Here is a 14,422-nt window from a genome sequence, read left to right on the forward strand (position 1 = left end):
AGAGAGTGTAACAATGACACAGCTGTTACTCAGCAATGTAACAGGTGTGAGTTGGAGCTCCATGTATCCTCGACTGTGACCTGGCTATAGTGACGTCATATAACATATGTGTTTATCACTGCAATAAGTACATATTTAAAATTTAAATTTTCATTTAAATTCTTCTTAATTCTTGGTAAAAATAAACTAACAGTTATTTTGCTGGTGTTTGCATAGTTTTGTTGGGCAATTTGTTGGATTAACCATTTAAAACTTCACTGAATTGTCAGTTCTTTAAAAGTGCAATTACTTGCAAAATAAAAGTTAGTGTTTTGTGAATTAATTAGGAAATGGACTTCCTAACTAACTTCCTAACTTCTCCAACTCAGCAATGTAACAGGTGTGAGTTGGAGCTCCATGTATCCTCGACTGTGACCTGGCTATAGTGACGTCATATAACATATATGTGTTTCTTCACTGCAATAAGTACATATTTAAAATTTAAATTTTCATTTAAATTCTTCTTAATTCTTGGTAAAAATAAACTAACAGTTATTTTGCTGCAGTGTTTGCATAGTTTTGTTGGGCAATTTGTTGGATTAACCATTTAAAACTTCACTGAATTGTCAGTTCTTTAAAAGTGCAATTACTTGCAAAATAAAAGTTAGTGTTTTGTGAATTAATTAGGAAATGGACTTACAGTTTTCCAGAATGTTTTTGTGCACAGTAAGTAATATTTGTTGATTAATTACCACTTTAAATACACTTTTTATCTTGAGCCACTTCACTAATTTGTTTGGCAGTCAGCCATGTTTTCTATCTATTCTATCTACAACTATATTATATGTTGTTAAAAGATTCACTGCCATACAAGCCATGTACCAACATTAGGACAACAGGGAAAGCAGCGTGTGTCCACTTTAGTTAATGTGTTAATTAACATGATATATTTCAAATGGATATCAATGTTTTAATTAAAATAATGTACAATACCTCCAAATTAATTACTATAATATAATCAATACAAATATAGTATTTCTGTAATATACTTGTATGTTCCTCTTTTAGTTGATTTCTCTCATCATATTGCTCAGTTTCAACTACAAAAATTATTTACGTATTTCATTATGGCATGAATAAAACTTCATGAAACAGCTGGTACCTGAAAATGTACTGACAGCGAATCTCACCAGTACCAACTCCATGTGGTGTATCAGGTTCAGTGGCCGCCAGGAAGAGAAGAAGGTCACGGAAGGTCATACCTCCTCTGGCTGTCACATCAGCACATCTTTACCATTAACAAAGACAAAAATTATCTGAGTATCTAGAACACTACTTTATAATTTGTATTTTGGTTCTGTCTGGTAAGAAAAACAGAACATACCTTCACTAGCTCTAACATCAGACTAAGATGAGAATAATCTCTGTGTATAAAACACTACTTTATCATTTTGATTTTGTATCTGTGTTTGGCAAGAAGAGATGAAGGGACACTTTCCCTTGCTGTTATATCAGTACATCTTTTACACAAAGACAAGAATTATCTGATTATTCAGAGCAACTTTCTATTTAGCTGAGTGTTAATGAAACGTTATCACTCAGGAAATGGCAAAATTTTCTTTTTTCTGTGTCGTCTGTCTAATTGTGATGTATCAAGAATGAATTCAGTCATACATGCCCATGGTCTCCAAAGAGCAAGGTATCATGATGGTTGAGCAAATATCCAAAATCTTGTGATCCTTTCACAACATCCATTGTCAACAGCAAACCTTTCTAGTTCTGTTTGAGAAGAAACTTTAAAATTAAGAATATAAGATTATAGAGAGTTTGCAGCACTAACCCTATTTTTTGGAGACTTAATTTATTTTGAACTCTTTGATTTAAGTTTTCCCATGCAGTCAACTAACTCTCCTTATAGGTTAGAAAATGCTATAGTGAATCAGTCTACCACTTCAAGCTAGTTAAATTTCATGTGATAACAAGTTGCTAAGCAAAATTATAGTCGATTGAAAATTATTTAAAGGAAATTATCGATGATTACTTATTTTCTACCTTATTTTGGATATTTAAGAGAAAGTGTAAAATTTTTTGTTAGTACTCATCTAGAGCCTATAAAGAATATTTGTTACAAGTGTTGTGGTCCCCAGCCTTAAGACTTACAGATCTTGAGAAAATATGATCAATCAGTTAATGGTATTTGGCTTTCATATATGTAGATAATTCCTATTCAACCTAAAAATTACTGGATTACTATGATATCAGACATACATACATATACATAAGTTAGAGACATAAGTAAGACATATACAGAGTATTATAATATAGTTGAGCTTACAAAAATAGATCAGGCCACTCAGATTTCTTCCAACCTAGTTCTGCTGTAAAGTTTTGAAACTGAACTTTGTTCATTAACAGGTTGGGGAATGTACGCACTAAGAACTCTTTATAAATTCGCTTTTGTTCTGAAAGAAAAACATATATCGTTTAAGCTATAAGTAAAAATCCCACTAGAAAACATAATCTTAACGTATGTTTTTAAAAATGTGCCTCTTTAACGCTTATGTTGCAGACATCAATTTTCAGGATCTTTTCTGTGGAAATATATTGTACATCCAGATTGTTATTGGCTGCCAGAGGGCTAATACATTAAATGCAAATAAATTATTTTAATTTATTACATTTTATATTATAAATAATACCTATATAAATAATTTTGTAAAAAAAAAAAAAACAGTATGTACAGTACCCAGTATTAAGTTATTGGCATTGTAGAATTTTATTACTGTTACTAAAATAAAACGCAGCTAAAAATTACAAGTTAAAGAGACAAAATATTTGTGTACTTTTAAAACCATGCCATTAAATAATTTTGCTTGAGTAATATTTCAGACGTGGTTTTTAGAAGGTCCTCAAAAAGTAACATGTACAAACGCACCATTTATGAAAAGATCCATACCATTTACCTTTAATAGCTATGAAGTCCAGCTGCAGTAAATACATTCACTCTTGACAGTTGCACAAATTTTTGTAAAGAATGAAATCCAACTAAATCAGTGTGGGTGTTAATGTGAGCAACAGGCCTATTGGATAAAAGCTCATGGTGTCTCTGTGGATCACTCGACACAAGTTACCAGTATGATAATTAAAAAATCCCTTTCGTTATTCAGCAGTTTGGCTTAGGCTTATACTTTATGGATAAACAAAGCTTTATGCTTGTATGGTTTTGCTCTTGTATTTCCTATAGCTGATAATTCTGTATAGTGTTGGAACATACATCAATTAATTATATGCCAACAATTTTTCTAACACATCCTAGAAATCACAGACAAATGTACATTAAGAGAGAACAGGTTTCCTGCCATCTACACATCTGAAGCTATGCTCATACTTACTTAACTGCTCATAAACTTAGTGAATCAAAATGACTTGAGAAACTTGAAAAAATGTTGTTATTTAAACTTCTAAGATTCAAGCAATGATGAGTTAAAAACACCCACAACTGGTTAATGGTTTATAACTTATATTTAAAATAGATTTTATTATGGGAATTTATAATAGATAATGGTATATTTAACTATCCATTAAATATACTGTGACAATAAAAGCTACATTTCTGGTTTTAAGATAAGTTCAAATTTATACCACAGTTTTAAACTGAACCTCCATGTTGTGAGCAGAGCCTCAGATACATACGTGACTAGCAGCTAACTTAGTGTACTCTAATTTTGAAAAGGTGATAAACTAAACATAGAATTGCTCTTTAATGCTTGTTAAATATTTTAAACTAAAACCAAAAAGATTTGTATTTAATTTTTTTAACTACTTAGTTAAGTTCAGTCTAGTTCTGAGTTATTAGTCACTATCACTAATTATAATAAACATAGTCCAAGATAACGAATATGACTTTGAATAGTGATAAATTTTACCGGGAATAGAAAATCGTGCCATCTTCAGCAGTTGCTCTTGTGGTGTTAAGTAGGATGATTCCACATCTACGAGGACATTACTTTCCAGGATCTCATTGAGCATATCAAAACCTTCCTTGCTGGCCTCAGGATCAGAGGTGATAGGATAGAAGTTGCGAGGTTGTAAGGTCTGGGCAACATATTCCATCAGCTCAGGACTGCTTAGCTGGCCAGATACACACATTTGCTGCACTTGTTCTAATGTATACCATTTGAGGTTGGGAAAACTGGCACCCTGTCACAAAATACACGGCCTCAGTTTCAAGATTGATAGGATAGAAGTTTTGAGGTTGCTGATAGCAGTGGTAGTGATCAGAGTTGTGTATACTAACCATTCCAACCTAACCTCAAAATGAGTAAGTCTGTTCTGTTTGCAAAGATCCAATTTCTGAGGATGTTGATATTGCTTCAAGCTATACAGATGATTGTAAGGTGCATTTGAATTGTGCTGGGGTTACAGTGAACACAGGAAAAGAATTGTTGCCTTGAGAAGGAATGAATGGAAGTGCAAACTTTGTTCCAGTATGACTCCAACTTGATATATTATAAATAAATTAAATGAAAAATGTTTTTATTGAATACAACGAAAAGCATACTCAATTGGCAAGGTTAGGACTATTAAGTACTCTCTTACACCTAACCATAAATTAATAAACTATACAGGTACTATTAGTGTAAAACAAGAGTCACAATATAGTCTACATTACTATTTTTCATTAAAAAATTATAATCTATATTTATACAAAATAATAAAATTAAAATTAAAAGAAGTTTCTTTATGAAACTAAAAATAAATAAATAAAAGAAAACTTACAAGGAAATTAACAGACATTCACCCATCACCATTCATACAAAGAATGATTATATATATTATGCATGCATTTCTTTCAAACTATTGAGGCCACAATTAAAGGACAGTTTGCTTTGCAATGAGTAGAATTTAACAAGGAGGATAATCAATTAAACTTTTTCTAATAAAATAAAAATTTAAAACACTGGTAGTAGAATTAACATTTCCTCACGTATTAAAGATATCTAAGGTGATTCCAATTTACAAAAAAGAGGCTACTAAATCTGTGTAAGACCAGTATCATTTTTACTGTTTGTCCAAAATGTTGTGTATAAGCAAGTTCTAAATTATTTATAGAGAAATAATTTTTTTGATGACAACCAAAACTTGTTTAGACCAGGCATTCTGCCACCAACTTGTTCAACTTTTACTTCTATGGTAGGTTTTATTCAAAATATCATTGATGAAATCGACAAGAGGTATAAATCTTTGGGAATATTCATAGGTTTAACCCGAGGATTTGTTAGTGTGGCTCATTATAAATTAATCAGTATCTGTTCTGACTTTGGTATTAAAAATAAGGAACTACATTGGATTTGTTCATATTTGATTGACAGTAAATAGAATATAGATAATATATACAAACAATTAAAATAAATATATAATTATACCGGATGCTGTCAAGTGGATAGTAGCCCTCCTAAAAAGGAGACAAGTTAAAACAAAATTTGGGGACGAATCGGTCACTATTACGGCCCGAAAAGGTTGCCTCCAGGGAGGATTTCTGTCTTCCTGTGGGCAATTGTGGTCGATGTACAAAAGAGTATGGTCACCTTATTTTAATAAAAGCAGAAAAGAGGGGAATAAGTCTACTATGTTTTGCTGATGACCTAGTGATTATGGTCAAAGGGTGCTGATGACCTAGTGGTTATGGTCAAAGGGAAAAACAAAGACATGTTGGAACGCCTCATTCAAGAAGAAATAAATTTCATAAACAACTGGTGTCATGGGAAAGGTCTTCGGATTAACCCATCAAAAACAAATATGATAACCTTTACCAGGAAAAGAAAGTTCCAGCTAATACAACTTGTTCCGGAAGGAATCAGGATAAAACATTGAAAATAAATCAAGTATCTGGGTGTAGTCCTGGATGAGAGGTTGACTTGGAACCCCCATATTTATTAACAATGATCTGGATAAATCAGGATATTCTGGTGGCAGTTTGATAAATGAAGATGTTGCTGAACATGGTAATGATAGACAAGGTATGGTAATCAATAAATCCTTAGCACAGGGAGTTGGGAGTTTTCCCCTCAAAGTTAAAATTATCTAAGGTCTATCCACTACACGAAAAAGGAAATAAGCATGACATATCAAACTTCAGACCGATTTATTTAGTTCCAACTGTGTCTAAGGTACTAGAGAAAGTAGTACTTTCAAGAATACTTGAACACCTTAACCACAATGACCTGATACCGAAAGGACAACATGGGTTTATCCCAGGAAAGTCAACCATCACTGCTCTTACTGAACTCATTGAAAAAATAATAGATAATATTGACCAGGGGAACACTGTTACAACTATTTTTCATCGCTTAAGTAAAGCTTTTGACTCCTTGTCATAAACTAATTCTCACTAAAATCAGTGCCCTTGGAATAAAAGGAACAGCTCTTAGCTGGTTCGAAAGTTACCTTACTGGGCGAGAGCAAGTAGTGGAATTAAAGCAGTGTGTGAATGGTGTTAATGAAGTTTTACAGTCTAGACCACAAAATATTACAAGAGGAGTCCCACAAAGGTCAGTATTGGGCCCTGTATTGTTCATATTGTTTACAAGCGACCTGTCTGAAAAACTTGAAGCCTATAATCACCCCTTCATGTATGCAGATGATACTGCACTAGTTACCTGCAAATAAGTCAGTAGAATCACTGGAGATCAACACCTTCATTTCAGTTAGCTTAGCACAGCTGTATTGTTTAAATAATGACCTGGTGTTTAATCCATCTAAAACCAAGCTCCTTGCAGTGGGAAGGCTTAAAGATCACATATCAGGACCACCTGATTAAGAGAGAGTGGATGAATTAAAACACCTTGGTGTGTTTCTTGACCAATGTCTGTCATGGAATTGCCATATAGATAATCTTTACTCGAAATTAAGCTGTGCCATCTTTGCTTTTAGAAGAATTAAAGCAACTAGCACACCATCCGCCTTAAGGATTGCCTATTTTGCCCTTTTTGTATCTCACCTACGATACGGAATCACCCTATGGGGTGGCTCCTCAGTTGGTATCTCCAGAGGGTATTAATTCTTCAAAAGTGAGCAATAAGGGTTATGGCCAGCCTCTCTCTCTCCTTGACAGCTGTAGAGAAGCCTTCAAAGACCTAGACATCCTTACAGCTACCTCAATCTACATAATGGAGGTAATTATTTATGCTTCACAACAAAATGTGTTATGAAATGAAGAGGTACATGCTTATCAAATTAGAATAGCTCAAGCATATTATCTTCCAGCCCACGGAACTACTCTCTACACCAAAAAGCCATCATTTGCTGGAGCCAAGCTTTTCAACAAACTTCCCGAGGACCTTAAAAGTTGCAAAAAGAAGACGATGAAAAGACAACTACATGACTGGCTGGTGAAGAAGTCAATCTACACCATAGAAGAATTATATTACATCCTTGACCTTTAATTTTTACCCTCGTGTTTAAAGTTTCGTCTCTTGTAATGTAACCAAATTGGACTTCGAACTATTCTATGATGTGACAAATATTCTGTTCTCAATGTTCATGAATAAAGACTTCTCTTTCTCCTTCTCAAGGAACACACTACATGTATGCTGACTGTGGAGCAGCTCTGTGCGCAACAAATACACCTGGCAACAAAGATGACACCGTTGAAAACTCGGCACTTAAAGGGTTAACCATTATCAGTGTCATACTGGCTTTTTCGTTTTCCAATAGTATTAGTTATTAAATATCCTTGTATTATAATTACTGTTGTAAATTTACATTTGCTATGTTTAAATAACATTTTGTTAATATTCTACAAACCAACAAATATTATAAATACCACTTTGTAACAGGTGATATGGATATTTATATAATGAAAGAAATTGGATCAGATATGAAGTGTATTAAAATCTGTTAACTGGAGATAGTTTTCCACAGCGAAGTCAAAATATTTCAATATTATAATTATGTAAGCAATGTTTCAATAATGTGAACTGGAAGACTTTGATGTTAGTTTCAGCACTGGGTGTGTAAGCTTAGAACAAAAATTTAAGTTTCTGGTTAAATGATACATAAGTTCACCAGTGAACGATAATCATTTAAATTATCAATAAGCTATTTTGGAAGATGAAATATCACAGTATTTTATGATCTGGTTTAGCCCCGAGTGAATATCTGTTGGTATATCTTGAAAGATGGCAATCAGAGTATTCTCTAGCCTGTATTGAACAACATTTTCACATCAACTTTGTTCTTATGAAAAATAAGTAAATAGAAGAGGTAAAAAATATTAGAGCTTACCTGGAGTTTAAGGATTTTTTTCTCACTAAAAGCACTTTTAACTTTGTACATTACATGGTAGACAGGGTTGCTGTTGTCTGGAATCCAAAATTTAGTAACTCTCATTATGGCTATCTCCTTACTGCCCAAACCTGATATCTGTTAAAACAAATTAATATACAAAATAAAATTTAAAAATCAATCCGTCATAAATTAAACACTGAAAATAACAGGTTTAAACAATACAATATTAAAAAATAACTCCTGTCATGTAATTTTTTTTCTTTTTATAATACATATAAGTAGTGAAAACTGTTTGTTTGGATGTTCTAATAACTTATTTGTAAACCAAAGATATACTTAAAACTAAGCATATAAGTTCCACCCAGTACTTTGTGATAAATAATATTTTCATGCTCTGTAAGGCAATGTAGATATGAAGGTTAAGGTCAATGGGTTCTTGTAAATGATATTATTTACTGTTTGTGATATGTAGTGGGGGCTTGTCCATACAGGCTCTGGGGAAGCTCCCCCTCCCCCAGTAAAAACAAGAGAAATCAAAACTATAAAAGATATTTATGTAATAAACTAAATATATAAAATGACAAAGTGTCTATAACACTTAATGGAAATTGATGAAAAAAATTAGTCATAGCAAATAGTCAATAGCAAAACGTTCCCAATAATAGACAAATTTTCCACCACAATCATCACAAAATATCAACCTGACAGCTATCATTGGTACAACAGTAGAGACTTAATATAAGGTATCTCAAGGGTTCCAAAAGAAAAAAATCATTATATCAGGAAATTGTCAATAACAAGGTTTGTTATATTGAGGTTAAAAGCAGCCAATATTCCTTACAAGGGAGTAAATGCTCAACGCAAACCTCTATGTAACGGAGGTATTTTATTAATATGTATTTGACACCTGTTCTAAACTTGATGTTTATGAATAAAGCTTTCTGTATTCTGTATCTCAACACTTAACCTCCATTTAAAAAATGATTTATAACTGTAGGGCCTATGTAACATATAGAAATACAGTATTTAAAACGGGAAAAAACACAAATGCTTTTGAAAATGATGATTGTTTACCTTGTGTTAGCATATCCATTTCACAATCCAGCACAATTATAGACTTGAAAACATCATAATTCAAGTCTATAACTGTCAATTCATAATTGTCAATTCAAGTCCATAAAGCACACTTTTTAAAAGAAAACTTGTGTCCTCTGGTGTAAAATTTAGCTGATCACTAATGGGAACTTTTATTGTCATCGTCTTCTGCCTCTTCGACTGCTTCTTGCTCCCCTGCGATGGAAGATTCGATTTCAGTATCAGTGAGCTCTCCGCAGGTTGCAACATTGTCATCAAAGTTGATAAACTTTTCAAAATTCAGGTCCACATTTAAAGCTGCCCTCACTCATTTGGTTGGTTGTGGTGGTTGAACTCCTGAATCCTTGTAATTTTGGTTTTGGTTACAATCATTCACTTCAAAGCCACTTTTCTTGAAACAATTGACAATAGTTTTGTCGTTAATATTGTTCCATGCTTTTGTAACCATCCACACAGCATCTAACACACTAATTTTGTTTGGTCGTTTCATATTCTAAGTCGTTTATGAATTGAAGAACAACCTACCTTCTGTTTTGACATATATTTTTATTCCTTGATCAAGCGGTTGGAGTTTAGATGTTGTTTTTAGATTCACAAACTGAACTTTTATCAAAATTCATGGTTTGTAACCCCAGAAGTGTATAATTAACTAAAGTATGGACATTGCTTCCTTCGTAATTAAATCAGCTGATTTTCACTCTCTCCAACATTACCTTCTCTATGTAAACATCTCTTTCCCTCAATAAAAAATTGAAATTTGTAATTAATATTGTACACCTATGTTCAAACACCTGAATTTCACACCAAAATGAATGACAAAATAGTGTTACATTTCATAAGGAAGAATAATTACTAGAGTATGAAATGACTGATAATCCTTTAAAAGATTTCACATTCTTTTTTAAATTATCATGAAAAGTATCAGTCAATACTTTGAATTTCTGTTGTGGGGTTTGATACTATTTTCCACACTTACCTTCACCTTGCTCCTATAACTAATCCTGTAATTCTATAATTATTATGATTCAACTCAGTATGATAATAATGTAGTTCAAATAACCCTCATATAGCTAAATGTAGGCTAACATTGTATTAGGAAAATATATTTTATTTAAAGCCCATTTCCCAAAATAACTCATTGCTTTACCCAATACTTTTAACTTATTTTATACCATGAAAAACATTTGTTTGAAATAGCCTGAATATGGTTTATTTAAATTAAATACTAATAGTCATATTTGAGTATGAACCTTTAACAACCGTGGCATGACTAAAAATAATAAAGTTAAACACACAGTTTTATTATACCATCGTCGAACCATCATCAAACCAAAATATGATAATGTCCAGACATAGAAGTTATTTTATGAAATAACTCAAAATTTAATGTTAACACATGTCTAAATGTCCTAAAATAATATTTAATCGCTAATTCAGAACAGTTTCGCTAACGGATTGTCGTTGACAACGCTTGTAGTAATAAAGGCAGGCTGTCCTGTCACATTTCCGTCACTGCCATCAAAAGATAATCTTTTAGACAATTCAGGGATGTTCTAATCTAAAAGCTACCTAATTTAAAAACTTTTTTAGAGTGACATATCAACACCAGATTCTGTGTTTTTCTTGAGAAAACACCTTTATCACATGTGAGAGTGCAAAAGGTTCAAGTAATTAATTGGTAATTGGTAAGTAAATTTAAAATAGAAATATAATATTACAGTTTCCTGTTGATTCTGAACCATATAGATATTACCCATAGTGTGATTGTACTGATTAGTGACATAAGCTGTGAAAAATCTAAATCTGCCATAAGGGAAGATAGACAGAGAACAGGAATATTTGTGGATAAACATTATTCTTCATCGAGAAAATTCATTTTGAATTTGACAATTTTAATACACACTTTAAATTCCAGCCTTTGGCTACAATTGAGATAATAGGGACCATGTTAGAGATGTAGCCTCGAAAAGTGTTTTATAAATATGTATTATATAAGCCACCAAGGTAGTGAAAAATTGACAAATTGGTTTTAATTATTTATTTTCATAATTAACTTAACCTTAGTTAGTACCTGAAGATGAAATCCCAGATTTCGAAATGTACAATGTATGAAAAATACAAGTTTAAAAAAGTGTTAAAAGGTTTATTTATATTGTTATACAAATAGGGACCAGCTATATTGCCACACATGTCTAAAGTAGATCGTGTTGTAAATAAGTGGTACAAATAACTTTATAAACAGACACTAGGGAGCTGGAGATGTGTGTTAAGTGTGTTGGTTGTGAGGACTTGGCAATACACTAAGGTCAGCTAGTGCTTAATCACATTGTGAAGGAGACAAACTACCAAACTGAAACTCTAGTCAGTTTTTCCAAATCATCAAAAGAAACACAATTATATAGAAACCATTAAATATATATATATAAATGGGAATTACAAACAGTGCGAGGAAATTAATGTACTTAAAGGAAAAGACAAGCTGACAATGTATCAGTGTTTACTGTATTACAGAAAGATGAGTCAGATATAAGGAAAATTACGTAATAAGTAATAGAACTGGTACAGATTTTTCAACAGGGGACAAAAAAATCATAACTTTTTATGGTGATAGAACTTTTCCATCTCCGGTGTCTATCTTTAAATTTGAACCTTTTTTTATACACTACTTTATAAATGCAGGCCAAGAAAGGTTTTATGATTATTTGAAGAAGATCAGAAAGAATTACACTGGAGGTTGCTGCAGAACCTTTGATGCTGCCCCATAATAATGCAGAGAAACCAAAATAATTCCTCTAAATAGTACCTATTATGTGAAACAGATCAAAATTCTAGCAGATCCCTATCACGAATATATGAGAGAACTAAAAAACAATATATAATCACCTAACATGGAAAGAAAAGATTTTGGGGGTACACATTAGAATTTAACCATATTCTCTTAGTGTTTCAAAATACTACAAAAATATAACTATACAACTATATAAATATAAGGCTTTCTCATTATTTTAATGATGAGAACAACACATTACCATGCCTATCAGCTTCCGAACAGTAAGCCTCCAACTACTCTTGATGACTGCTAAGGTCGGGAACTTGGTCAAATCCTCTTCAGGCTGAGTGTACATCAGAATGGTGGCATCCTCCCTACAGAACACACACATACTCACCTCGTCTGTCCCAATGTTACGGGAAACTTTGGACATCTTGATTGGACCGGTAATGGTGCTTAAATTGCAAAACAATTTGTTTATTCTGATAACTGTACCTCAAATTGAGAATTATATAATTCAATATTATGTTTATTTCATCAGCTGTCAAGTGTTACATCAATGGTCAGGTTGTAGTTTAAAATCTCATCTGTCTTAAAACAGAAGTACCTGATTACAATGACCATTATTAAGAATATTTGTTTAGTTTCATACAGTTCTATGTAATAGAACATTACTTGTGTGTGTGTGTGTGTGTGTGTGTGTGTGTGTGTGTGTGTGTGTGGTGTGTGTGTGTGTGTGTGTGTGTGTGTGTGTGTGTGTGTGTGTGTGTGTGTGTGTGTGTGTGTGTGTGTGTGTGTGTGTGTGTGTGTGTGTGTGTGTGTGTGTGTGTGTGTGTGTGTGTGTGTGTGTGTGTGTGTGTGTGTGTGTGTGTGTGTGTGTGTGTGTGTGTGTGTGTGTGTGGTGTGTGTGTGTGTGTGTGTGTGTGTGTGTGTGTGTGTGTGTGTGTGTGTGTGTGTGTGTGTGTGTGTGTGTGTTGTGTGTGTGTGTGTGTGTGTGTGTGTGTGTGTGTGTGTGTGTGTGTGTGTGTGTGTGTGTGTGTGTGTGTGTGTGTGTGTGTGTGTGTGTGTGTGTGTGTGTGTGTGTGTGTGTGTGTGTGTGTGTGTGTGTGTGTGTGTGTGTGTGTGTGTGTGTGTGTGTGTGTGTGTGTGTGTGTGTGTGTGTGTGTGTGTGTGTGTGTGTGTGTGTGTGTGTGTGTGTGTGTGTGTGTGTGTGTGTGTGTGTGTGTGTGTGTGTGTGTGTGTGTGTGTGTGTGTGTGTGTGTGTGTGTGTGTGTGTGTGTGTGTGTGTGTGTGTGTGTGTGTGTGTGTGTGTGTGTGTGTGTGTGTGTGTGTGTGTGTGTGTGTGTGTGTGTGTGTGTGTGTGTGTGTGTGTGTGTGTGTGTGTGTGTGTGTGTGTGTGTGTGTGTGTGTGTGTGTGTGTGTGTGTGTGTGTGTGTGTGTGTGTGTGTGTGTGTGTGTGTGTGTGTGTGTGTGTGTGTGTGTGTGTGTGTGTGTGTGTGTGTGTGTGTGTGTGTGTGTGTGTGTGTGTGTGTGTGTGTGTGTGTGGTGTGTGTGTGTGTGTGTGTGTGTGTGTGTGTGTGTGTGTGTGTGTGTGTGTGTGTGTGTGTGTGTGTGTGTGGTGTGTGTGTGTGTGTGTGTGTGTGTGTGTGTGTGTGTGTGTGTGTGTGTGTGTGTGTGTGTGTGTGTGTGTGTGTGTGTGTTGTGTGTGGTGTGTGTGTGTGTGTGTGTGTGTGTGTGTGTGTGTGTGTGTGTGTGTGTGTGTGTGTGTGTGTGTGTGTGTGTGTGTGTGTGTGTGTGTGTGTGTGTGTGTGTGTGTGTGTGTGTGTGTGTGTGTGTGTGTGTGTGTGTGTGTGTGTGTGTGTGTGTGTGTGTGTGTGTGTGTGTGTGTGTGTGTGTGTGTGTGTGTGTGTGTGTGTGTGTGTGTGTGTGTGTGTGTGTGTGTGTGTGTGTGTGTGTGTGTGTGTGTGTGTGTGTGTGTGTGTGTGTGTGTGTGTGTGTGTGGTGTGTGTGTGTGTGTGTGTGTGTGTGTGTGTGTGTGTGTGTGTGTGTGTGTGTGTGTGTTACAAATAATCAATTTTGTCATAGATTTTATATCACATAATCACAAATAAGTGTATTCAATTAATTTAACCAGTTAAACTGAACAAAGAAAATAAAGCAACAAATTTACTTTTGAAGATTTTGACTAACATGGACATTTTATATAGAACTACAACACAAAACCTTTAAGTTGTAACACTGGTCTTTGTATTTATTTAAGATGTATCGAAGATTGGGCTGTTACATATG

At 34.0% G+C, this 14,422-nt stretch overlaps 1 protein-coding gene across 3 annotated transcripts in view; it reads right to left on the bottom strand.

Moving 5' to 3' along the window:
* Window positions 1-12,787, bottom strand: part of LOC124359101 — a 48,372-nt gene extending 35,585 nt beyond the window's left edge. The window contains exons 1-5 of one of the 3 annotated variants that reach the window (XM_046811546.1): window positions 12,393-12,787; window positions 8,266-8,403; window positions 3,906-4,179; window positions 2,315-2,441; window positions 1,142-1,267 (exon numbers count right to left, since the gene is read on the bottom strand). In XM_046811546.1, coding sequence (XP_046667502.1) covers window positions 1,142-1,267; window positions 2,315-2,441; window positions 3,906-4,179; window positions 8,266-8,403; window positions 12,393-12,566 — 839 coding nt within the window. In that variant the 5' untranslated portion in view covers window positions 12,567-12,787. Of the gene's footprint in view, window positions 1-1,141; window positions 1,268-2,314; window positions 2,442-3,905; window positions 4,180-8,265; window positions 8,404-9,342; window positions 11,294-12,392 lie in introns of those variants that run through there. The other 2 variants (XM_046811544.1, XM_046811545.1) reach the window with 2 other exon arrangements.
* Between the last annotated feature and the right edge of the window lie 1,635 nt (window positions 12,788-14,422).

This window comes from Homalodisca vitripennis, chromosome 4, assembly GCF_021130785.1.
Source record: "Homalodisca vitripennis isolate AUS2020 chromosome 4, UT_GWSS_2.1, whole genome shotgun sequence".
Lineage (NCBI taxonomy): Eukaryota > Metazoa > Arthropoda > Insecta > Hemiptera > Cicadellidae > Homalodisca > Homalodisca vitripennis.